The sequence below is a fragment of the Pelecanus crispus genome, chromosome 1 (genome assembly GCF_030463565.1).
Source record: "Pelecanus crispus isolate bPelCri1 chromosome 1, bPelCri1.pri, whole genome shotgun sequence".
In the NCBI taxonomy this organism is placed as follows: Eukaryota; Metazoa; Chordata; class Aves; order Pelecaniformes; family Pelecanidae; genus Pelecanus; species Pelecanus crispus.
Genome location: NC_134643.1, coordinates 82206969 through 82233505, shown reverse-complemented (window position 1 = coordinate 82233505; position 26537 = coordinate 82206969). Strand labels below are relative to the sequence as shown.

Sequence of the window (26537 nt, the reverse complement as noted above, 5' to 3'; positions counted from 1 at the left end):
ATCATCGTTCTCCAGCTGTCAGTCAGCCTTTTTTATCTGCCAGCATGTGTAGACAATATCAGCTCCATTAACAACGCCACTCCTTTAGTGGCATTGGATTGAAAGGATGACAACATTAAGCGCCTACTGCAAAAAGACACAAGATTACATAAATCCAGAAAGCTGAAGTAGTTAATTGGCTGTTTCTCAAACACCCACAGCAATCCCTTTGGCTCCATTGGTATACTAGTAATTAAAAAGCTAATTGCTATTTTATTTCAGAATAAAGTCATGAGAGATGCAGCTTGCTGAAGTGAGAATGGTAACGCCCTCTGTTCTCATCAATAGGTCCCTCCCTAAGTGAGCTATCACCTTGTGAAGGTTTACACAATACTTGTTCACAAGAGTAATTTGCTGATGAGAAATCTAGGCAATACCTCTCTCTCCTTTCTCTATCTGAGATCCCAGACAGGATTTGAGATTTAAATGGAAAACTAACACTGTTATTCTATTTACTTTGATGAAACCTCTTCTGGCTGATGTTCATGAGATAAAGGCCCTTGGGCCAAAATTTTCTTTCTCGTAAATTAATTCCCCCCCTAGCTCCACAGAGTGTTTCAGGTACTTAAACCCAAGCTGAACTTACCCTTCTGTTTGAAAACAGTCACTGGTGAAAATGCTGGGCAGCCTGGAATTTTAAAGACATGCAAGGAACAGAATAATCTGAATCTCAATGTTTCCAGTAAAAGAAGACTTACAAATCTGTGAGTAGCAGAACTGTTTCAACACATGCCTGACAACTACAACTGAACGACGTTGTCATTCCTGTCTGCTGCCACTGTCTGCTAACAGTGCTGCCTTCCTCCTTATCATACAGCTAAACAGAAAAATGTCTGAACAAGCAAAAAACCAGTCTGGGGTGAGCTGATACCAGCACTGCTTCTGCTAGGTTATGTGTAGAAACACGAAGTGAGTCCTGAGCTACAAAGGGTGATGATATTATTCACAGCTTGCAATGCAGAAGCGGTATTTACTCTGATGTTACCGAGAGCTTTAAATGCAGAAGGGGTATTCCGTCTGAGTTGGTGGGTGTGGTACAGCATGTGTGCAGAGGCAGAGAGAACCAGCAGAATAACTCATGTTTTCATATAGTCCTCTGGAAAAGGAACCCCTGACTCCTTTTGAAAATAGGTGCCAGACCACTTAGGGAAGAAAGGAAATTCACAGCAGACTCTTTTTCTGTAGGGAAAACGCAATGCATACCAAAAAGTGGGAGATTTCAAAGTAGTGCTTACAGGAGAGGAAAGAAAAAGCCCAGAAATGCAAAACAGAAAACACTGACCTAGCAACACAGCAGGATCTATGGTTCGATAGGGTGTAGGAAAGAATTGTTCTTACAACAACAGGCATTCAGAGCATGCCACATAAGGAGATGGTGAAGTTGGAGGACATTGCTGGTATGCTCTACCACAGGAATATGCAGCATTGCTGTTGCCAGTACTGTATAACTTGATCAAAATATATTTTGAAAGTTGCCATGAGAAAGACGGTATGGAAAAAGCCACCTTTCATAGCATGCTATTTCTATTCACATTGAACGCTCTCATGAAAACACAGTTTTATAATCCACTTGTAGTCCTTTACTCACAAATTTCTTTCATCATCAGAATACCTATCAGCTGCAGCATAGTTAAGAATGTCACCATTACCCACCCTAATATATAGAGACCATACACAAGAATTGCTTGAAGCAGCAGTTAATGTTAGTAGTATTGATTTAAGCCAGTTGAGAGTTACAGGCAGACACACAAAAAAGCAGGGCTAATCTTGCACTAGTTAGGGAAGCAAAACTTCTACCTCCCAAGTGCTTTTTATGGAGGAAAAAAAGAAACCAAAAGTCAGTTATTTGGGTGTTTTAAGGTTTTTTTTTTTAAATGATGTGCTGTTGAAAATCATTAGCTGAACAATGACAGCATTTTCTAGTTACAATTTAAAGCGGGTAAGATAAAGAATATACAAATAATGGTATAAATAATAACAAGCAACAGCCTTTACAGAAATCGCTTAAAGCAATGGTTATAACTGACATGACAAATTCAACTTATATATCTACATATACAAATCTATACATTCCATAAATACAGCATCAGCTGAAGTTTAGTCCACTGCTTCACTATTCAGTATGGGATACCGCAGGTTTTACTGCGGATTAGAAGCTTCTGTTTTCTAATACAAATCCACAACAGTCATACAAGAAATTCAGTTTTTGACATAACTTACAGAGAAATTAATGCTCGGTGGCACTAACATCAGGAAACTCACAAGGTGGTGTTTTGCCTTCCTTAACCTACAACAGGGATTTCTGTATTAGCCGATCCTCTGTCACTTATGCTGTAACTCTTAAGCATAATGAGAAAGACTAGGGGTTTTATTTCATCTTTCCTCTGATTTCTTTACATTTTTAGACTAGTCTCAGACATTTGGTCCTTATATTAAGAGTAATTTTATAGCTAATTATAGACATTATAATTTCTTGGAACGTAGCAAATGGAACTATGATGCCAAATCTCCATCTCTTCATGGGATGCCAGGAAGAACTAGATTCTTTACTGATGTAGATTAATCTTCACCCTAAAATGCAAAGGGGAAAAAAAATGAAAAACAAGTCAGTCACGGGCAGTTTCCCAAAGCTAGTCATGGTTTCAGCTGTCAAGAAAGAGAAAAGCTTTTTGAAATGTATCTAATATATAAAAAAAACCCCACAACAAAACACGTCTGATGTAATAGTCTTGAAAAGCTTTTAAAAGAATGCAGGTTCTTTGGCAAACACTTATTATCAGATTATGAAAGCAGACCATGGTTTTGTTTTGGTTTGGTTTTTTAATACATATAATTACAAAATGTTCTCAGTTAAGTGACAATTCAATTAAATGTATCCACTTCATTTTTCAGGATTCTATGCCCCAAGCACATATTTGGGATTAAAAAGACAGGATTTACTACATCTTTTTCTTATCAAGTTTTCACTATCTGGTAAATTCTTGGGTTAAATTCTCCAAAAAGATTAGTGGAACTGTACAGTGCCTACTCCATCAGCATCAATTGAGTTCAATCTCACTACACCTTACTGTAACAGAGTCCTAGCATTGTTATAAACTCCAAATACTACAGACAGCATTTCTGGAAGACTGTGGGTAGTTTCCAAGAGATACCCACCTTTAGCTGGTCAAATGGTTCTAGCTGACCATTAGATTTCCATGGCAAGTGGGAAAATGAAGCATTTCCAGGCTTATTGCCTTTCTTCAATGTTTGTGAGAGAGAACCAGCTGCACGCACTCACTGCAGGAGAAATAGGTGGAAGGCTGGACCCATCTTGCACAAAGAGAGGATAAGACATCCTCCATTATTTAGGGTACTATATGAGACTCCTAGTCAGAGGACCTAGTTGCATCACTTCCAGGAGCCACCTCAATGGGGACAAAGACTGTAAGCATTACAGTACCAAATGAGCACGAACCATAAACATTTGTTAGTTTTCAAGGAGAACTGCTAAACTTCAAACTCCAAAATAAAGAACTCCCAGAGATCCAGCTGAAGCTAGAACATTTATATGAACGCCACATGATGGAAGCCACAGAACTTTATCTAATTAGTGATTGTTGCTGGGAATCCTACATTTTGTAATGAACTACAGCATCTAGAGCAGGTTGGAAGATTGCAGTTAAAGCCTCTAACTGTGTCACACATATTTTGGCTTGCGGGACAAACAAGGAAACAGTTTAAGATGATGTAGGCTGTAACACGCCTCCTGTCCCATCTGCATTAAGCACAAAACCTGTTAGAACGTTTGTGCCACAGAGCCAGGCCCAGGCTTGCCAAACACAATCCTGTAATGCCAACTGCTGGCTAAGCCAGGAAGCAGGAGCCACCGTGATGAGGAACAGATGAAAACTGTACTCATCACAATGAGAAATTCCAGCTCCCCATTTCCTCCATAAAAGAAAACTTAACTCCTGAGAAGTTTCTTGTTTGGTATCACAGAAAGTGAAACAAAGAAAGAGTGGAGGGAGGAGAGCAAGTGGGGTACTTCTGGCAAGATCAGAACTGCGTTTGTCACATAACCCAGCGCAGATTGGAGCTGTTCTGGTCATGCATACTGTAACTCCTCTGCACGTTTTCTACAACCCTGATTCAGAAAGACACTTAAGTATGCACATAACCTTTGAAATATATGTTTAATTACAATACCTGGTTTACATTTGAAACTAGACTGTGTAAGTCTAATTCTAACCAAAAATAATATATTAAGCTTCTGGCACAGTCATGTTACAAAATCCAACTGCAAGGTTCACAGAGTATAGTTCTGGACATCTGGCCTAGTTTTTTTTCCTCCAGAGAACCCAGAAAAAGGACAGGCAAGCATTCAACATAGACAAGAATCCCAGAACTTACAGGTTGGCTTCATTGCTATCTTTCAGGACAAACTGCAGGTCAGAGCTTAAAATATGGGGGAGAACCCTCATATCCTGCCTATCTCTGCTTCAGTGTTACTTAACCTTTCAAAAGTTTTCCACGTCTATGCAACATTTCTAGCAATTGCTAACTAAGTACATGTGTTGAGGGTCTAGAGAATAAATTTATATATTAATCCTTAAAGCATGATTTTAAGTGCTCAGAATTGAATTCTGAAAACAACTGTGCTGTACACTGAAATATGGCACTTCATTATTTTCAGTGCTTTTGACTAATCATGAATTGACATAATGCTAAACAGACCCAATTAGTTCAATAAAAAGAAGGCAGCAGTCTAGCAAAGTCATTCATTATAATATTTATTCTATGAAACAAAGAAGAAAACATAAGATTAAAAAATGTTCCATGCATTTCATAAAATACAGAGAAAGACTTTGTCACAAACAAAACAGAGAATAAACAAGCAAAACTCCCACTGAAAATCCCGAGAGCTCCACTCTCCACGCTGCACCATATACATGCAAAAAGCATATACAGGAGAAAGAGCGGTCTGAGGAAAGTGGCAGGTTATCTGTCAATATTTTGGATGAGTAAATCAGCCCACAAGACTTTTGCCATCACCTCTCATCATAAACCCAAACTGATGCACCTTGGTTTCCTTGCTACCAGTTCTTGGCATTGTCTTTGGCTGGGAAACCAGGATAGCACAGCAGAATTCGTATTAAGTTGCAGGCTAGAAAGATACTTGGGCCCAAAGTGTAGGTAGATACAGAAAGATAGCAGGGCACAATGGGTGGGAGGAGATGGCAGTTGTTCCGCTGCTGGAAGCAAGGTGGAAGGACATGCTTTGACTATCTTACCGGGAGCATGGAGGGTGGGAAATACATCCTGCAAAAGAAGTATGGGCAGAAGCAGGGAATATATCTAGTACCTCTCTTTAAGAGTCCCAATAACATGAAAGACATGCTGCATTATAAGGGGATGCTGAAAGCAACACCTTTATTTAGGTTACAAATTACATTACTATAAACCTTCTTACTGAAAGCTTTTGATCCAGTTCCTTCTCCTCGACCTACAGTACTCCATTTGGCTTTAGCAAAGCTGTTACAAGATCCTCCTCTTGCCTTCCCCCCCCCGCCTTACAGAACCTTTCAGACTCCCACAATGGTTACCAACCACATAACTACTGACCACAAAGCCAGTCTAATTCTGGCCTTTGACACAAAAGCAGCCCCCATCTCTTATCGGGAATGCCCAAAAGCTGCCATAGCTGTATTTGGGGAGGACGGTGTAGAGAAAGGAAGAACAAGGCTCTGCTTACACAAACACCTATTACCCCCAAAACCCCACTCCATGCAGGCTTAGGAACACCACGATCAAAGAGTTTCATGTGAGGAGGAGCAGAGAGAAGACAGCGGACTGGGATCCTTCCCCCTGCATCTGGGGATGCATCCACTTCTCTGACAACAGCATTCATCTGCTAGCTTCCAAGCTATCTCTGCTGCAGTGCGGAAGGTTCTGCATTGGCCTCCTGTGAATGATGCACCACGGGGGAAGATTGTTACAGTTACAAATGTGGTTTTCATGTTGTTTCTTAAAAACATAAAGTTAGGAATTCGTATTTTTCAAAAATTTACAGTAAAGTGTAATTTAACCTGTAGCAGGAAATATTTCAAAATTAGAAGATGTGAGATATAGGATTGCCCGTGCTAGACCTTAACTCTGTTCCTTTGCATGTACTTATCAGGAATATGACTTTTATCATGTGATCTTTTCACCTTTCAATCCCCAGAAGAACCTGATTTCATTCCCTGGACAAGCACAAATGAGGCAGAAAGAAGACTCCATAGGAAATCCCAAGTCCAGCATTTCTCACTTTTGAGTGCCTGCAGCTAGAATAATGTTTTCTTGATGGAGTTTTTAAAATTCAGTTATGTTTTACATGCTCCATTTACCTTGCATGAGGAAAACAGAAAATACTGTAAAAGATTAAGGTCTCAGGTCTTCACAGGTCTCCACAGGCCTTGGTGAAACAAAAAGATTGAGTATTTTAAAATAACTGCCCAGCTTCCTAGCTGGTGTAATTTCTGTGTTGTCCATGTAAACATTACACAGAGTCTTTGTACCACCCACTAAGCTCTTTGCTTCAATCAACTATTTGTGCCCAAAAGCACATCCTTATGTTTCTTCCTACACCACAGCCAGCCTCCTACGCCACAAAAGATGTAACAAAATGGGAATTAATCATAGGCTGGATACTCACAGGGATTGCTGCTGTTTGCTTCTGTCTTCCCAGCCTTGGCAAGTTTGATTGAGTTCTGCTGTGCTTTGCCCTGCTCCTCTCCAGTTAGCAGGGCTTTTATTTCAGAGGGGATTTTCCCTTGGTCCATCGCCATGCACCACTGCTTGTACTGAAACATGCAAACACATTAGGCATTAGCAAACTGCCAGGATCACATTAGCAGACAAAACAGAGCTGTAATCTTTCCCTTCCGGTATATTCATTTAAGGTTTGAATTTACTGGGCTGAAGCCTCTTACAAAACTGCAGAGCACTAATGAGCTAAGCACGTGTCCATGGTTGCATACCTGGCCTCAGTAAATCCCATTTCAGTCAATAAACTGCTACTCAGTGGCAGTACTAGACACAATACTGTAATTATTAAACAACATGGAACACTCTGTGCATTTTCTCACTGCTGCCATGCCAGAATACCGTTCCAGTTCATGGCCTATTAAAAACAAATATTTCACATGACTTTGGGGCTGATTGACTATTAAGAGGTCCTTTCTGATTGTGCAAGGCACAGTTACAGCACATGTGCCTTATTCCTACCTTATTCCTAATTCCCTCATCTTAAATTCTTCATTGGCAAACCCTGAAGCACACCGAAAAACCTGTGGTCAGTTGGCTGACTTTCCACCCAATCCTAACCCTATTCACTTGTGGTGATTAGCCTTGTCTATTCAGACAAACCTAATGCAAGGTCAAGGCAATATCCTCAGCTCCAGTGACATTTCAATGACATCTCAATATCACTGAGGAGCTGAGTCTGTATTTCCAGGTAAAACATTCTCTTTGGTTAATGCAGCTTATTTGGCTAAGACACCCATCTTACACATGCTGGAACACAGGACAGCTGTACAACCATCTACACAGAGAGTATCCTGGGAGAATCAACCTCCCCAACAGAGACAAAGGTCTGTGGGAAGCAATGACACACTGCGGATGTATGTCCCCCTTGATATTTTAATACATCACTTTCCACCCTCTGTCAGAGGTTTTCCAAAACAAACATTTCAAATACAACAGACTCATAAGCAATGGCACTTTCTTTGCTTGATTCCAGTTCAGAACCAGTAGGTAACTTGCAACATGGGGTTCATATTCAACACACAAAGTAGACAAACAGCTGAGTGCATCTGTTACTCATGTTTTGATACTTTATGGCTAGCCAAATCCCACTCTCAGTCACAGTGATTTCAAGAACAAATGTCCACAAGGGCAGGTCCCAAATAATACTGACGGTTAGGTTAAACGATAGTTTCTTACCATTTCAAGCTCTTCTCTAAGAGCGCATATGGCTCGCTCTCTGCTCGAAACCAGCTCTTCCAGATACTGGTACCTCAGCTTCTTCCTGGCTCTGCACTCTCTTGCACTCTGACGACTTCTTTCAAGCTTTGCCTTTAAGTCTATTTTGGCTGGTTTACGACCTCGCTTGCCTGGTTTCTTTACCTTGCCTCCGACCACCTGGAAAGGAAGGGTACATTAAAGATCCTGTTCTGCAGAGGGAATGCTGGAGCCATGCCATTGTGCCTACTAGGTGTCTCAAGCAGAAAATTTTGCATTTGCTTTCACTGGCTCTGAGCAACAGAGGAAAGATGTAGCTTGTTTAGGGGGCTGATGTATGAAGTTTTCAGTGACAGTATCAAAAACAAAAGGGAGGGATATGACTTCATATTGAAGTCCGTGCTTAAGCAGTCCTATTGTAAATGCTGCTACTCTGATTTGAAGGAACAGCATCACAGAACAGTTGAGGTTGGCAGGGACCTCTGGAAGTCATCTGGTCCAGTTCCCCCTGCTCAAGCAGGGCCACCTAGGGCCAGTTGCCCAGGACTGTGTCCAGATGGCTTTTGAATATCTCCAAGGAGGGAGACTCCACCACCTCTCTGGGCAACCTGTGCCAGTGCTTGGTCACCCTCACAGTAAAAAAAAATGTTCCCTGATGTTCAGAGGGACCCTCCTGTGGTTCAGTTGGTGTCCATTGTCCTCTGGTCCCGGCACTGGGTAACACTGAAGAGAGCCTGGCTCTGTCCTTTTTACACCCTCTCCTTCAGGTATTTGTACACACTGATGAGGTTCCCTAGGCTTTCTCTTCTCCAGGCTAGACAGTCCCAGCCCTCTGAGCCTTTCCTCAGAGGAAAGGTGCTCCTCCATCATCTTAGCGGCCCTTTGCTGGGCTCTCTCCAGTAGTTCCATTTCTCTCTTGTACCGGGGAGCCCAGAACTGGACACACTACTCCAGATATCTAGGAGGGTATCTGGGACACTTAGGAGACAGAGACGATCATTCAAATTCATAGCAAAACTGTTTTATGATTACCAACAACTCCTGCCCTAATACAGTGTTTCTAGAGTTGGCAAGTATTACAGAGTTTAACACTTTAATTTGGAAGAAAAAAAATTATTTATATTAGTATAACCCAAAACTTAAGTTTTGCTGCAATAAAATGACCACAGTTTCAGCCTACTCGAAAGATGAAACTTGTTAGAATTACTCACTAGCCATCTGAGCTTCCTCAGTCCTGATTTCTTTCAAAGGAATCTCCTGAGGATTTTTACTAAACAGGGAACTCTGCTACACCAAGTCCTACCTCTGCTGCCTCTGTTCCAGTTGTACCTAACCACTCTGGCTGTTTACCTTCGAAACAATACTACACAGCCTAGAAAATTGTCTCCTCACGCCTCCTCATGCAACCTTTTCCAATGTTCAGCTCTCCCAGCACCTAATTTACATCTCCATTGAGGAACTGTAACCCCCTAGTTTCTTGTCCTGAGGACTGCAGGTTTTGCAATCATTTTCCCCTCTTTTTTGTGCCTCCTTTTTTACAGGTCAAAAAGCTTCTCTTGCTACAAATAAAAAAAGAAGGGAGAAGTTTCCTCAACATTTACTCTATGCTTCCCCACCCGAATATTTTGCTCTTAACATGAGAGCATGGCACATGAAAGTCTTAAAAACAATCTGAAATTCAGTACACTGGCCATCGGGTAGTATCACCCTGTAAGCATTACGTCAGCCCCACCTCCCCTCTGAAGTGAGTATTTCTCTTTATTTGCATTCTGACCACACTGTTTGAATGGAGGGGGTGTGGAGAAACACACCTAACACACACACACCTACATACAAGAATTTCACTGCTGGCTTGGTGTTTCACCATACTGTCTATAGATGGTACCTTTTCTAATAGGCAGTGTTCAAAATATCAGAGTTCATAATAAAAAAAAAAGGCACTTTCTACTGTGTGATGCTACAAAAATAAGTTAGCTTTGACATAAGTCAGCTTTGACATTCAAAGAAGTCACTTGTTCTATGAGCTTATCAGGCTGCAATAAAAACAATAACATAGTGAACTGATGTACTAGAATGAAAAAAAAAAGGATTATACAATCCTTTATGCAAATTATACTCTTTCTTTGGAAAGCGAGTCAACAACCACATGCCAACATAATCCTACCCTCTGTATATTGCCTCACCTAATTCATTCAGGTATAGCTGCCTACCATAAGAAAATGAAGGAACAGAAAGTACTTAATGGGCATCTAGTGATAATGAAACAAACATAATACATTCAGAAAAGAAAAAAATCAATCTCTCTTACATTGGAACTGCTGAATACAGTTTGAATAATTCATTCACTCCACCAAGTTGCTCTCCTTGAGATCTTCTAGATCAGATACTATACTCACCAAAACAATATAAGACAAACCAGCCATGGCCAAGGGGGAAAGAAGCTCCAAAGAAAGGAAAGCGACTGTCCCCTTTCAGGCATGACAAGCGTGACTCTGTCCTCTCATGGAACCACACTCATATTTCTGGGTGGTGTGATTTATACTCCCAGCTCAGTAGGAGTTAGAAACACACACAGTCTTCCCAGGAGAGGCTGCAGGCACTCACAATTTGCCATCTATTATTACTTGCACTTGAAAGATTTCTGGATATTATATTCTACACTACAAAGTACTTCACTTCTCAAAGACTTTTAGCACCTGAGGTTTTTCTGTGCCAATGCAAGGTAGTTTAAAGTAAATCTTTGAATTCAAGAGCTAGATAAGGTCTTGTAGAGACATACACTCCAGCTTCTCTTAAAAAAAAAAAACCACCAAAATCAACCACTTTGCCACTGTTTGAGCTCTGACCCTCTAGAAGAGTGGGCTAGCACTTGAGGTTGGAGTCCCAGCATACCACGTACTGCTGTATGAACAAAGAGTCACCAAGGCGAAGGGCTCCGGGGCGGGTGTTCGTGCCAGGGCACCCTTGCTAAGGCGGCAAAAAGCGCAGGGTTAGAGCGGGCAGCCCAGCCTAGAGCAGGGAAGAGCGGGAAAGTGCGAGCTGCTAACGTGGGGCAGCTTTGACGCAGCGTGGGGGGGGAAAGGAGTGACAGCAGCCAAACCCCCCCACCTATAAAAGCAGCCCCCAGGGAGCGCGAACGACAGGAGTGCGGCGACCAGGACGGGCAAACAGGGCGTGGCGCGTCAGTTCGCACGGGCAGGGCGTGCGAGGAAGGCCGAGTGCCCTGGCTCCTAGTTCCAAAGGGAAACTCAGGCAGTGGTCATCGTCCTCCCAGGAGAACACCTGGCAGCTGTGGTCACCACCCACCCAAAAGCCTCTGCCAGAAGGAATGCGGCGACCCAGCCGGAGCTCCCGCACAAACGTGCGGCCGTCCAGGTCGCCGGCTGCAGGAGTGCCTGAGCCTGTCGCTTGTACCGCAGGGCAGCGGAGATGGCAAATGTCTTCGCTGTGAGCAGGGAGATGATCTGCTCAGCCTGGCGGCAGAGCTGAAGGAGGAGGTGGAAAGGCTGAGGAGCATCAGGGAGTGTGAGAGGGAGATAGACCGGTGGAGCCGCACCCTGCCGTCCCTGGGGCCAGGGCAGCAGGCGGAGGCCCCACAAGGAGCGGAGGATCCCCTGCCCTCTTGCCGGCAAGCAGAAGGAGGGGATCCAAGAGATGGGGGGGAATGGAAACAGGTCCCTGCCTGGGGAGGCAGGCGAATCCCCTCCCGGCCTCCCTCACCTTCCCAGCTGCCCTTACACAACAGATATGGGGCTCTGGGAATTGAGGGTCAGGCAAGTGGGGAGGGAGGTGAAGGCGAAGGTCCAGCCAGGGGGTTGCCGAGGGCCAGTCAGTCAACCCCACGGATTACGACTGCCCCTGTTAAGAAAAAAAGGAGGGTAATTGTGGTGGGTGATTCTCTCCTGCGGGGAACTGAGGGCCCGATCTGCCGTCCAGACCCATCCCACAGGGAAGTCTGCTGCCTCCCTGGGGCCTGGGTTAGGGACATTACTAAGAAACTCCCTGATCTCGTGAGGCCCTCCGATTATTACCCGCTGCTGGTTGTACAGGTGGGCAGTGATGAGATTACAGAGAGAAGTCCTAAAGCAATCAAGAGGGACTGCAGGGCACTGGGGCGATTGGTCGCAGGATCGGGAGCGCAGGTAGTGTTTTCCTCTATCCCGTCAGTGGCAGTTAAGAGTGCTGAAAGGAATGGGGAAACTCACCTGATTAACAGGTGGCTCAGAGGCTGGTGCCATCGGTGGAATTTTGGGTTTTTCGATCATGGGGAGGTTTACACAGCACCGGGCCTGCTGGCGGCTGATGGAGATCAGCTGTCTCCAAAAGGGAAAAGGATTCTCACCCATGAGCTGGTGGAACTCATTGAGAGGGCTTTAAACTAGGTTTGAAGAGGGAAGGGGATATAAACGGGCCCGCTAGTGAGGAGCCCAGGGGCAGCATGGCAACATTGGGGGCGAAATCAATAGCCCGGCTCAAGTGCATCTACACCAATGCATGCAGCATGGGCAACAAACAGAAGGAGCTGGAAGCCCTTGTGTAGCAGGATGGCTATGACATAATCGCCATCACAGAAACGTGGTGGGATGACTCTCATGACTGGAGTGCTGCACTGGATGGCTGTAAGCTCTTCGGACAGGATAGGCAAGGAAGGAGAGGCGGTGGGGTGGCTCTGTATGTTAGGGCGTGTTTTGACTGTATAGAGCTTGACAGTGGTGATGACAAGGTAGAATGCTTATGGGCAAGGATGAGGGGGAAGGCCAGCAAGGCGGATGTCCTGTTGGGAGTCTGCTATAGACCACCCAACCAGGATGTAGAGGTAGATGAGGCGTTCTATAAGCGGCTGGCAGAAGTCTCGCAATCGCTAGCCCTTGTTCTCGTGGGGAACTTCAACTTGCTGGACATCTGCTGGAAATACAACACAGCAGAGAGACAACAGTCTCAGAGGTTCCTAGAGTGTGTGGAGGATAACTTTCTGATGCAGCTGGTAAGTGAGCCTACCAGGGGAGGTGCCTCGATTGACCTGCTGTTTACTAACAGAGAAGGGCTTCTGGGAAATGTCGAGGTCGGAGGCCATCTTGGGCTTAGCGACCACGATATGACAGAGTTCTCAATTCTGGGCAATGCCAAGCAGAGGGGGAGCAAAACTGTTACCATGGACTTCTGGAGGGCAGACTTTGGCCTCTTCAGGACCCTGGTTGGGAAAGTCCCTTGGGAGGCAGTCCTGAAAGGCAAAGGGGTCCACGAAGGCTGGGCCTTCTTCAAGAAGGAAGTCTTGGCGCAGGAGCGGGCTGTCCCCATGTGCCGTAAGACCAACCAGTGGGGAAAACGACCGGCCTGGCTGAATAGGGAGCTTTTGCGGGGACTCAGGGAAAACAGGAGAGTCTACCGCCTTTGGAAGAAGGGGTGGGCAACTCAGGAGGAGTACAGGGATCTTGTTAGGTCCTGCAGGGAGGAAATTAGAAAAGCAAAAGCCCAGCAAGAAGTTAATCTGGCCAATGTTGTAAAAGATAATAAAAAATGCTTTTATAAGTACATCAGCAATAAAAGGAGAGCCAATGAGGATCTCCATCCTTTGCTGGATGTGGGGGGGAACATTGTCACCGAGGACAAGGAAAAGGCTGAGGTACTTAACACCTTCTTTGCCTCTGACTTTAATAGCCAGACCAGTCATCCCCAGGGTACTCAGGCCCCTGAGCTAGAAGATAGGGACAGAGAGCAGAATGGAGCCCTCATAGTCCAGGAGGAAGCAGTTAACGACCTGCTACGCCACCTGGACACCCACAAGTCTATGGGGCCAGATGGGATCCACCCGAGAGTAACAGAGGGAGCTGGCAGAGGAGCTCACCAAGCCACCTTCCATCATCTATCAGCAGTCCTGGTTAACAGGGGAGGTCCCTGATGACTGGAGGCTTGCCAATGTGACGCCCATCTACAAGAAGGGCCAGGAGGAGGACCCGGGAAACTACAGGCCTGTCAGCCTGACCTCGGTGCCGGGAAAGATTATGGAGAGGTTCATATTGAGTGAACTCAACAGGCAAGTGCAGGTCAACCAGGGGATCAGGCCCAGCCAGCATGGGTTCATGAAAGGCAGGTCCTGCTTGACCAACCTGATCTCCTTTTATGACCTGGTGACCTACCTGGTAGATGATGGAAAGGCTGTGGATGTCATTTACCTGGACTTTAGCAAAGCCTTTGACACAGTCTCCCATAATATTCTCCTTGGCAAGCTGGCAGCTCATGGCTTGGATGGGCGTAGTCTTCGCTGGGTAAAAAACTGGTTGGGTGGCCGAGCCCAGAGAGTAGTGGTAAATGGAGTTAAGTCCAGTTGGCGGCCGGTCACGAGCAGTGTTCCCCAGGGCTCTGTTTTGGGGCCAGTCTTGTTTAATATCTTTATCAATGATCTGGATAAGGGGATTGAGTGCAGCCTCAGTAAGTTTGCAGATGACACCAAGTTGGGTGGGAGTGTCGATCTGCTCGAGGGTAGGATGGCCCTGGAGAGGGACCTGGACAGGCTGGACCGATGGGCCAAGGCCAACTGTATGAGGTTTAACAAGGCCAAGTGACAGGTCCTGCACTTTGGGCACAACAACCCCATGCAACGCTACAGGCTTGGGGAAGAGTGGCTGGAAAGCTGCCTGGCTGAAAAGGACCTGGGGGTGTTGGTCGACAGCCGGCTGAACATGAGCCAGCAGTGTGCCCAGGTGGCCAAGAAGGCCAACAGCATCCTGGCCTGTATCAGGAATAGTGTGGCCAGCAGGAGCAGGGAAGTGATTGTCCCCCTGTACTCGGCGCTGGTGAGGCCTCACCTGGAATACTGTGTCCAGTTTTGGGCCCCTCAATACAAGAAGGACATTGAGGTGCTGGAGCGTGTCCGAGAAGGGCAATGAAGCTGGTGAAGGGTCTGGAGCACAGGCCTTATGAGGAGCGGCTGAGGGAACTGGGATTGTTTAGCCTAGAGAAGAGGAGGCTGAGGGGAGACCTTATCACTCTCTACAACTACCTGAAAGGAGGTTGTAGTGAGGTGGGTGTTGGTCTCTTCTCCCACGTAGTTAGCGATAGGACGAGAGGAAACAGGCTCAAGTTGCGTCAGCGGAGGTTTAGATTGGATGTTAGGAAAAACTTCTTCATGGAAAGGGTAGTCAAGGATTGGAACAGGCTGCCCAGAGAGGTGGTGGAGTCACCATCCCTGGAAGTGTTCAAAAAACGGGTAGATGTGGCACTTGGGGACATGGTTTAGTCTAGTCTACCCTTGATTGGCTTAGAGTAGACTTGGTAGTGTAGGTTAATGGTTGGACTGGATGATCTTAAAGGTCTTTTCCAACCTAAGCGATTCTGCAATTCTATGAATAACTCGAGTCTTAGTCCTGTGTATGTCACAGCCATGCCCTTTCACAAGAACATCAGGCAGGTGGAATAGTTGCTACCACGTTGTTTCTCACAACCAGCAAGTTAAAACTACTTGGAAATGGCACCCAACCTTTCCACAGCCAGCACCCTGGGCAGGAACCAGCATTGAAAAGCACTCGCAAGCAGCACAGCTATTAAATCCATCCAACACCACAATCTCATAAAATAATTTCTTTTTAGCGACCTGTTATTTCAAAGCATCTTGTGTATGCTTATATGTAGCTGATGCCTTTTTCAAGGGAGGGGTCACATCAACACAGAAAACATACAAAGGGCAAGGGAGAGTGGATTGTTATGCCACTAAGATATCAAGTGAGCTTGTACAAACTCTGAGTTTAAAGGCATGTTTTTATGGACAGATCTAGAGATGTGGACATAAAACAGTTAAAGGCACTCTGTAGTCTGCAAGGAAATTAGATGCTGGTGTGAACTTTTTTGCACATTGCAACAGCAAACCTGGATCCACCATTATTAATTAACTGCTTTCCCTTTAGTCACTCTAGAGAGCTTTCTCCTGATAGGTGTACTAATTGCTGTCTCCCCCAAGATCTTTCACCACTGCAGCACCCCTGCACACAAGCTCTCTTATAGGAGGAAGAAGGCTTGTACCTCTTGGGTCATTGCTTGCCAATGCTCTAACCACTAGGACTATGGAAATAATGAAAAGCTTCCTTCCCTTTTAACTCTGACTTTAGCAGCAAGACCCTAATAGTCTGCCTTCAAACCCTCCCAAAAGACTCATACTGTCTTTGTGGATCCTGAACTGGAGTTCACCATACAATTAGGCACCACCCTGCACAGCTAGTTCGGTAAGCAAGTTAATCAAATCCTGCATCCTTAACAACTTTTCTTCACCAATATTTAGAACCTTAAGCAACCCAGCTGGGGAAAAAAAGGCCTGATAAATCCTTTGCCACCATCCCACATGACCCTATCTCCCTAGCTTCTAGTCATGTTTGCCTACTCAGTTGCTATGCTGATGTGACAGAAAGAAGACAAAGCAGAAGTGCTCGTTGATGTTGAACTTGGCAGCAGACCAAGAAATCACAAGCAAGCAAACATATTTTATTCCCTCTGTATTCCTCGGGAGTTTATAAAGGGATGGGATCTATTAGCATCCAGTAGTAGAATTTTGTTTTTTTTCAGCGAGTCATATATAATCAAGACCCAGAACAGTATTAATCATAAAATTTGTCATAGAAATATTAATAACAACATGCATTTGTCAGAAATCTGATAAAGCTCCTATTTCAGTTCACTCAGACCTCAGAAAATAGAAAAACATAACTCCCTTTTTAATACAGTACTTGGATAATAACATCATTCTCACCTGGCATCAGTGTTCAGGTACAAAATTATTTGACCTGGAATTGGAAATAGCTGCAATTACTTGCCCTGATGCAGAAAAAACCTTCAGATTTCTGGATTTTTTTAATTAGAGGGATTCAGCAGATCTCTACAAAAGCACCGCCAGATTGCGTCATGGAGAGGTCCTCCTTCGGAAGGAGATACAAGGATAATACAGCCACTCTTCACACAGCATTCACACACACCCCCCACACTCCCCAAAGACTGAGCCACTCGGACAGAAGGTTGTGATAAAGCACGCCTCACCATGACATCTGCAGGTTTTTAACAATTTGGCAGATTAAAACACCATCATCTGAAGCACTGTTCAGCACTACTGATCAGCAATGCTGATCGCATTGACCAGTTCAGCATCTTCTAGCAGCTCTCAGTTCATTCACAGATAAAGAAGTAGCTCTCCATCAACCAGTACTTGAGATCCAACTCAAGGAATCATTTTAAGCAGACTCTTGGTTGCATTAGTGGCTGAAGGTATAGGTCTGCAGAATTTAACTTAGCATGGAGCTGATGATCATCTACAGAACTTATACAAAACTACAAAAAATGATTAGCAAGAAATACAACCTAAGCACTGCATTCATTAGAGGGGTGTAATTCACACTCGCAAACATTTTCTCAAAATCAGTAATCAAATTAAGTTGGTCACAAGTCTCCTAATAAAGATGAAGTTATCCGATGTGCAAAGCTGCAGCATACCATTCACAGTAGCCATATGTACAGTAGCTAGAACGTATACTGGTTATTCTTCCATCGCACAGTATTTTATGTTTCACACAGATTTAGTTAACTTTCACTGGCAGACAAAATGTATCCTATAATAATCCAAAAACATAGGATATTATTTAGTGAGCAAATACTTTAAGTCTTAAGCAGATATGTCAATAGAAATTAATCCTAAAAGTCTAATCATACAAAGTGATTAATGTACTAAAAATAAGGTAGTCTTTAGCACAGAAGTGTAAAGACAACTATCTTTGCTGAAATGTCTATCTTTTAAAATCGTAAGCTAGGAATAAATATCAAGTTTTCATAAAGTGTTACACAGGTGTCCACAAGTCAACATGGGTAATCATTAAGGTTCAGGGAAGGAATCGCTACTTAGACTGCAGCAGTCAGCTGGATGCCACCTTACTGCTCAACAGGGGAGAGTCTTCCTCTTCCCCCCAGGAAAGGCTTACAGCCTCACGCGTGGAAGCGCATCCACCAACACACCATATGCATTCTCCCAGTTTAGGTAACAGCACCCAGGCACTTCTTTAAATATCTATTGGAGCTTGAAACAGGCAACAAGGATGGTCAGCTAACACTATACTACGTATATCCTCCTAGCCCCCTGCAAACGTGAAATCAAACTGTTTATGGGGTTTCAGCTCATCCAATTTACTTACCCATTGCAAATGCGAGAAAGTGGGCGTGCCATCTGAGCAACGCTGAGCAGAGACTTGTTAAAACATCTGACTATTTGAAATTCCCCATCTCAATTTATAACCAAAGCTATTTAGGTTTTATATTTCCAAGCAAGCAGCAATGAGAACGCTTTACATTTGGACACGATCCTGGATGGAAGAAGTCTCCAGCACTTTGCAAACCTGTGTACTCTGAAAAAGTCCTGAAGGATGAAAACACAGTAACCTACCTCCTTAACAACTGAGGTTATTATGAAAATGGATCCTGTGCTTCACTCTCCGCACTAGCTCTCAGTCCCTGCTGTGGCTTTCAAAGCATTCCTCAGAGTTGATTCTAGGATCACCTGGGAGATCACCCCTCTCTTTGTGATCCCAGTCACCCACAACAGTAAGAGTCATAGGCAGAGACGTGCCAGAGGACATCTCATGAATGAAGACCCATCAAGCCCTCTATTTTAAGCACAAGCTTTCACATCCGACTTGCTCCCACACCCCCTGCAAGGGATGTCTGCATCCCCATAATTATGACTTACAGCAAAATTCCCCTCAGGATCACACGCGACTGGGTATTTGATGTTTCAAAGCTAGGCAGTGGGGAAAGTGGCCCAAGACCTCATGCACAGCATTTTGCTGTGGCCTTCCCCTGCTTTATCACCAAGTGCTCCCCCAAAATGGAAAGGCTGTATGAACACCAGAGCAAGACATTGACAGATGCTCAATCCATAAATATAAGTGCCCCATACAAACAGTTAATCTGAGGACTTGCTTTCTCAAACTCAGTTAACACATGAAAACACTCTCAGCGTACCTATTTAAAAGTTTTTCTTTCACTTCACACATTGCAAGTCTGTGGAAGTTCAGAAATAGTCAGACCTCAAGACCAACATCCTTGCCCAAGTCCCTGGGACCAGCTTGCTGGAAAGCAACCAACCTCAGCTGGAGACCCAGCTTTCAACAGCCACAGCCCCTTTTACAGGTGTAAAGGAATTTGCTTCTTCATTTAGAGGATGCAGCAATTTATTTACAAGCAAAAGAAAACCAACAACCAAGAACCAGTCTGTTCAAAGTTGAGAAACTAGCCTGGAATTAAAACAAATGCAAGAGACTGAGATCTACTTTTTCAAAAATCTGAAGAGTGGACCGTTTTATTGTCATGAGAACTGGATAACAAAAGGTTTTCCTAAGCCTGCTTTTTTACCTTCCTTCGTATATCCAACACATGTAAGTATCTACCTTGAACTAGCAAGGCATTTTAAAAAGCTGTTGGGTGCATTTCCCTAAATTTTCATTCCCATTCAAAAAAAGCAATCAATTACCATATTCCACTGCTACGATTAAGAATGATGCACTTATACATTTAAAAAAAAAATCCCACTTAAAATAAAAAAAAACATTTTAAATATAATATTTGGGTTTAAGTGTAATATTTTTCTTAAAATCCAATCTACTCATTCATGTTTTGGCTCAATTAAGCACATTTTTGAAGAAAAATACATTTAATCTAAACTTTTTGAAAACTAAAACTATCTTTTCCTTACAGGACAAGAATATTTGTAATAAAAGAGGACAACCCCAAACTTTTTTGGTGGTGGTGGTTTGGTTTTTGTTTGCTTGTTTTTAATTTCAGTGGAATAACAGAAAAGTGATCTAATGTTAAGAATTTTTTTTATTTCTCATTTCTACCCATAAACTGAAAAGTTTATTACTCACATAAGTATTGCCAGAATGCACCCTATAAAAACCTCTATAACACAAAAGATTGCAGTTAGCTATGTAGAACTGTATTTTAACAGTTACCAACAAGAGTTATTTATCAACTAACAGAAATGTAAAAAATACTTCTTACCCTAATACAACACCCCTGCTTCCCAATGTAAATAATAAATAAGTTATATGTAGTCTTGTAAACTAACCAAGTAATTTCACCTATAAAGGCTGAAATCACAGTGACAGAATTTCTCCTTTTTCCTGTGTCTAAATACTTCAGAGATACGTAAGTGTTATTTTAACAGAGATTAATTGCTAAGGAACAGCTGCATCACTAAACTCTTTCCCTTACTCAACCAATAGCTCAAACCACAGCAAGAAGTGAGACCAGTATCTGAACAAGCCCTAGTTTCAGAGCAGCTCTACAGGAGAAAGACAAGAAGGTCATGTTTTGGGGTTTGGTTGGGAGGGTTTTGTGTGTGTAAAGAACATCCTTTAAAACTGGAACATGAAAGTTTTCTAGATCTGACGTTCTGATATTCTACCTCTCCCTTTATTTCTTACTATTTCCTTCCCATTTTGAGGAACATGTTTAGATGAACCATTTTTCGATTGCTCTCGTAAACCAGGTACGGATAAATTATGTTGCACTAAGAATTAGGGAAAAACATTACAGCCCACAAGCCCAATTCTAAGTTCTTTATGTCACGTAGATGAAGGAAAACACGGAACTTGGGTGGATGCAGCTATAGAACGGTTACTTCGCTACTGATGTAATTTAGTTATCTCAGTTTTTACAGGGAAATTCCTTTCACAGTCACACTCATTCCATTTACAGATAAGACTCTTCGATCACACAGGCCAACCCTCTCAACAAGGAAGAAAGCGTGACTCAGTGGAACTTTTAGAAGATTTCAAGAACACACTGGCTCAAGCTGAGAGACCGCACTGGCTATAAAATGGAGTATAAATAGTGCTTGCCTCATCCTGACACAGCAACATGCAACAGGAAGAGCCCTCCCAGGAGAAATGGGATCTCTTGAATGGAGCCACCAAACCCTTAGGGCAACCTGTAGCCTCATGAACTTGTTCTGAAAGGAGCCACAGCCCTTCAAAACAACTGCAGTGAAGCCTTTCAGAGCAGCAGGCACTTACTGACAAGTATCAGCTATTTTCAGTAGAAGATATGAGGATCCGATATCACCCAAGGTCATTACCTAATGAAAAACCTGCTGAGGTAACAAAGATTTTCAAAGTTTTCTTTAGGTACAGCCACACCCAGTAGTTCTGGGCAGGACCCTTTTGAATGCCACCATCCTCTCAAGTATCTCAGTGATAAGTATTAAATAAAAACATCATACTAGGAAACTGTACTTGAGACTTAATATAGGACGAGTAAATAGTCCGCTCTGCTTTTTTTTTTTTTTTTGTCCTTCCCTCAACATCAATTTTTCTAAGGAAAAAAAGAGCAAATATCTGTCTTACTGACTTGATGAAAGATTTAGTTTATTTTGTAAATGCATCCAAAAATGTTCCAGAAAAAAGCAGATTATCAGGACTTCACAAAACACATCAATAGATAAAAAATTATTTTTTAAAAGAAAAATCTGGAAGTTACCTGTTACAAATAAGTTAATTCTGATACAGGAGAAATGAAGTGTTCTTAACACTAAAAGAAATAAAAATCAGCCAATACTCATGAGCTAGATATGCCGCCAGAATTAAGTCTTCTGGATCTTCTAGACTACTGCCCCGATTACATAAACTTTCCTGCAGTTCTCAGAGTTGTGAGCATTTTGTTGACTTCAGTGATGCAGGCTCCCCCGACCCTCCTTTGCAGCTCTCAGACAAGGCCTCAGTAAAACCAAATAGTATGTATGTTAATTTGGCAAATCATCATGAACCTTACATATACTTACGATCCATCCTGTGGATCCTTTGTACTGCCAAATTTTGATCAAAGTTTCTTAGATTTATTCCTTAAGAAATTACATCAAGCTCCCCTTCAAATTAAGGCGGATCAGCACAGGCAGCACAATTTTGTTGTAGTAAAATTCAAGTGGGAAGAAAACCAGGTGGCTTGAGAACAAAGTACCACAGGCCTGTGACTACCACGTGACCAGTCTTAACACTCAAGCCAGGCTCAGAGTTTATTATGAGTCAGAAGACAGCTGCCTCACAGCCTACCTCAAGTGTAGTTTCACCTGGCTCACTCCTGGAAACTTAAGCTATTTCCAGCACAAAGCCCAGGATAGTACCATAACCCACCACTCTAGTGAGCCAAAATACCCAAAATTAACTGGGAGTTTCAGTTGCAAAACGCTGAACTGAGTGGACACAGCAGTTACTTTCTCAGTCCTCACACGGGCCCTGTAGGTCATGCTTTAGGGGCACCCTGGTGCAAGCAGGTAGAGGAGGTGTTCCCTGTGCATCTTATGTTTCACTCCACTTAAATGGAAGACGTGTACCTTCAGGGATGCCACTGTGCTGTTCTCATAAGACGATGCAGGAAGAATGGAAGCACCAGCACCCATTACAAGGCTGCAACCCAAGCTCCTACCCTAGTACCTTACCATTCGTCCACAGTTGCTATTTACCTAAGAAATTCAGGGTGCTGTAGGAATATGATCCACCGCACCAGATCAGACCACTTGTCTGTATCCAGCCTCTGGCCCATGCCTGGAGCTTTAAGGAAAAGCCAGAAGCAGCATCCAAGCGCTGTGCTCCACTGCATGCAGCAAGCGAGGAGAGCGAAGGGGACAACCCCTCCTTCCCACCGGCAGCGACCGGAGGCCTTCAAGAGAAGATCTCAGAGTTTATGCAAAAGCCTTTAGCAGGAGCACTCACCTCACTCGCAGTTCCCTGTCTACTAACTGTTACGAGGCTTTATGGGGGCTTACATCACACACTTGCACACCACTTGGAGCCTGAACCCGTCGGGCTCAGGCGCAGAAGGGCCACACGGGCTCCCTGCACCGCCTCACCGGCTGCCCTCGGCTCCAAACTGGCCCTGGCCCCGGCCCCCGCAGCCCCTTACCTTGCTGTCATCCATGTGTGCCGCCAGCCCCGGTCCCGCACGGCCGCAGCCCCTGCATGGGGCGCACACCGGAGCCGCCCACCCCCGCCCCGGCGGTCACAGCCCCCCAGCGCGGCCCACCGCCGCCGCCATGCCCCGCCGCCCTGTTTGTTTACAGCCGCCCACCCCGCCCCGCGCCGGGCGGGCGAGGGGGGAGCGGCGGCGGAGCGGTGCACGCTGGGAAGAGTGGTTTTGCTCGGCCCCGCTGCCATTGGCCGCTGCCGAGGCGGGGGCGGAAGGAACTACAACTCCCAGAGGGCCACGCCGGGGTGAGGCGGGGAGCGGCGCGGCGATTGGTCCCCACCCCGCTGGGCGGGAGAACTACATTTCCCAGAAGGCTCCCGGCGCCTGCCCGCCTCGCCGCGGCCGGGCTGCCCTGTCCCTCTCTCCGGCACGAACGGGCGTCTTCCTCAGCCCCAGCCGGCGCAGCGGCAGGGGCTCGGTGGGCCGGCCGGCCCCAGGCATCGGCTGCCGCCGCCAGTCCTCTGCTATCTCCGGCCCTCCGTGAGGGCCACTGTCGGTTCGGACCCTGCGCACGGGCTCTCTGGAGCTCTGAGCCCTAATTTTAACCCCGGTCTTTCCTGCTGCTGAGGTGAGCACCTCCAGCGCCTCCTTCTCCGCGTCCAGGGCCCTGCCCCGCAGCAGCCTCTGGTGATTGTCACAGAGTCGTTAAGGTTCCGGCTGAGCAGCCCTGTAATGGCTTGAGCATTAAAAACAGAAACAAATCAAGTTTTCTGCTATCGTTTGCCTTGCTTTGCCTTCCGAGTTCCTGAAGACAGAACTGAGTCTTCCGGCTCACTTGGGCGCTGCGTGGTGTACTTGGCCTGAGATCCCGAGGCACCCCAAATCTAAAGCAGCAGTCCCTGTAATCCTTTGAGAATACCAGGTTTCCTCTCCTTTTCGTGTTGACACATACCAGAAAAGGTTAATGTTGCGTGCTTTTGACGCAAAGCCAAGCCGTGTCCCCCCGCTCCCACCAGGTCCCTTGGAATTAGGGCCCCACTTGCTCAAAAGACACATGTACCCCAGCGAACGACTCTGTAAACGTGGTCCGTGTTTCAAGTTTGCAGTGAAACCTGAAGCTAGGCATGTTTCATGTTGCTGCATGTTTCCTTTTATTCATGCAACTCTTTTCACAAGAGTTTCCCATGACTTAATCTCTCTTACATGCAATTGTTAGGGCTAAAGGCTTTGTCATGGGATTTTCCCTCTGAATCACAGACCTTCCTCTTGGAGGGATATGCTTTCTGGATGGCAGAGACAAAGCACTTTTAGAAGGTTTTTTTTCTATAAGCTTGTATGCTTTTCAGTAGTCGAAGACAAGGCAGTTTGCACGCTGCTTTCTATTTGCCTGTCCAAAAACTACAAATCAGTTCTTGCAACCCTGCCCCTGAAATAATAACAATAAAAAAGCAGGGGTGATCAGTATGTTAAGCAAGAGGCATCAGTTGATAAAATGGAAGGAATAGCTTGCTATGAGCTTGCCTAGGTTGTCTCCTGTGATCCCCTCCCCCATCTTTGCCTTCAAATTCTTGAAGAAGGTGGTGAGGCGCCTCGTACCACCTTTGGCACTATCCTGGGGCCATAAAGCTAGCTTTAAAAGCCAGTTGGGGGTTTCCCTGGTGAAGGGAAATATTGAGTGGCAAAGAGCCAACACAGCTCACTTAGGCAACCCTCTGTTGCAACATGAGTGGAGGAAGGAGATTAGACAGAGCCCTGATGCTGATTCAGAAAGGCCAGAATCCTTTTAACCAGCAGATTAAAGTTACAGCTGCATCTTTTCCTTCTACTAGATTACCCCACACTACCCATTCTGCTTTATATCACTTAAGAAGCAGAGTGCTCAGCTTCTGACCAGGCTAAGCACAAGTTCCCTGCCTAAACACTTAAGAGCTTCCATATTTTAGCACGGAACAACTTGAAATACACATTTTAGTCTGCTTTTCCACTATGGCTATGCTGTCTTCCCAGATGAATACAAACATGCAAATTGAATGGGAGTCTGTCAGAAAGAACAGCTGTGCATGGAATTGGATATTATATATATGCACCTATATAGTGCACAAGCTTATGATGTTTTAAATTGATTTTAACAGCTAGAAGAAAGTGCTTTACAGACCAAATAGTGAACTGTTAGAGTTTACTGCCACTGGACAATGTAAGGCAGAGAGTTCAGCAGGTTCAAAAAAGGATTAGACAGTCTTATGTTTCATAAAGGGATGTATTCTCCACCATCTCCACCAAGTAAGGGTTTGGGATACTGGGGATGTATGAGAGAAGCAGAGCACAGAAAAAGGCCAAGTTCACAATTCTCCCTAAAAAGTGTCTCCTCCTGCCACCACTCCCAGAGACAGAATACTGAACTAAATGGACCCGTGGTCTGACCCAACGGGGCTTTTCTTCTTTTCATGTTGTCTAACAGGTCACCATTTTGACCCCCAAAGACTCACAAATGAATTAAGATTTTTTAAGTAAAACTTCCTTGGTTAAAGTAAAGGCAGATGAGACCAACTCATCCTCACTAACTGCAGGTTACCGTTTTTCCTAGTAAATGATCATTCCTAAGTGATCCTCTGAGACATCCTGATGGTTTTATTGCTAAACCATAGCGATGCACACCAAAGAAACACTACCTTGTATTAAATCCAGTGTCACAAATTGTCTTATGCAGTAACTATTGGTGGTTCCCTGCTCAAATTAATTATATTTATTAAAAGAAGGATTGTGCTTCTGACATCCAGAGACTTTGAGGTATATAAATAAACTGGGTTTGATGATCTGGCAACACTTTAAAAATCATTGCTTATGTCAGTGTGACTAAAAAAGAGATACAACTCACGGGGTGATTTTGCACCATGTGCTCATATTTGCACTGATGTCAACACATCCCAAAGAGGTGTTTATTCTCTCTTTCTAGAACTGTAAATGTTTTAATTTCGGCAAATGGAAATCTGTTCCTCTGAAAGCCTGCCTGAAATAAGGATAAATCTTGCAACCTGTTGGTATCAAGACTCAGTGTTTTGCTGAAATTGCTCCACTGTCCATTCGTGAGTCTTTGCAGATTCAGAGCCTTTGAGATCAGTTCATTCATGGATGGGAAAACAAGGATGCAGTTAAGATATTTTCTTGTTTGTTTTCCAAATGTACCAAGATTCCAATTGCCTTAATAGAGATGCTAACTCATTTGCCATGTGGGAAAAGACTGTGCAAGAACAACCCATCTTTCAATCCCTTGGTTTTTTTTTAGAACCAATAAAAACTGCATTGCCCTATACCCTTTAATCTGATAAGAAGAAACTCCCTGTCTTTCAGTGTTTAGACTCTGTTGATACCAAGACAGAGATCACCCTCAACCTGTCATTTATATCCAGCAGTTAAATTATTTGTCACAGGGGAGTGACAAAAATGTTTATTTACATAAGATTCTATATCTTATTTTCACTTACATAACTTAGATGAAAGTATACCAGGGTGTTGGGTTTTTTTTACATTCGAGAAATAAGCTAGATATGCTAAAGCTCTGAAAGATCTGGTAAACAGATGAACAGCAC

At 44.3% G+C, this 26537-nt stretch overlaps 1 protein-coding gene across 5 annotated transcripts; it reads right to left on the bottom strand.

Moving 5' to 3' along the window:
- Positions 1-1597: 1597 nt before the first annotated feature.
- CREBL2 (cAMP responsive element binding protein like 2) lies at positions 1598-23015 on the bottom strand. 5 transcript variants are annotated; one of them, XR_012831610.1, is made up of 5 exons: positions 22948-23015; positions 8005-8202; positions 6716-6863; positions 3196-3351; positions 1598-2610 (listed from the first exon to the last, which is right to left on the bottom strand). XR_012831610.1 is itself a non-coding variant. In XM_075720861.1 (4 exons), exons 1-4 carry the CDS (start codon positions 22960-22962, stop codon positions 2606-2608), a joined length of 366 nt encoding a protein of 121 aa, XP_075576976.1. In that variant the 5' UTR covers positions 22963-23015; the 3' UTR covers positions 1600-2605. The 5 variants fall into 5 exon arrangements, 3 of the variants coding, with proteins under 3 accessions (XP_075576976.1, XP_075576981.1, XP_075576969.1); XR_012831614.1 differs by having other exon boundaries at positions 1599-2610; positions 3196-3318; XM_075720861.1 differs by lacking the exon at positions 3196-3351 and having other exon boundaries at positions 1600-2610.
- Positions 23016-26537: the final 3522 nt, after the last annotated feature.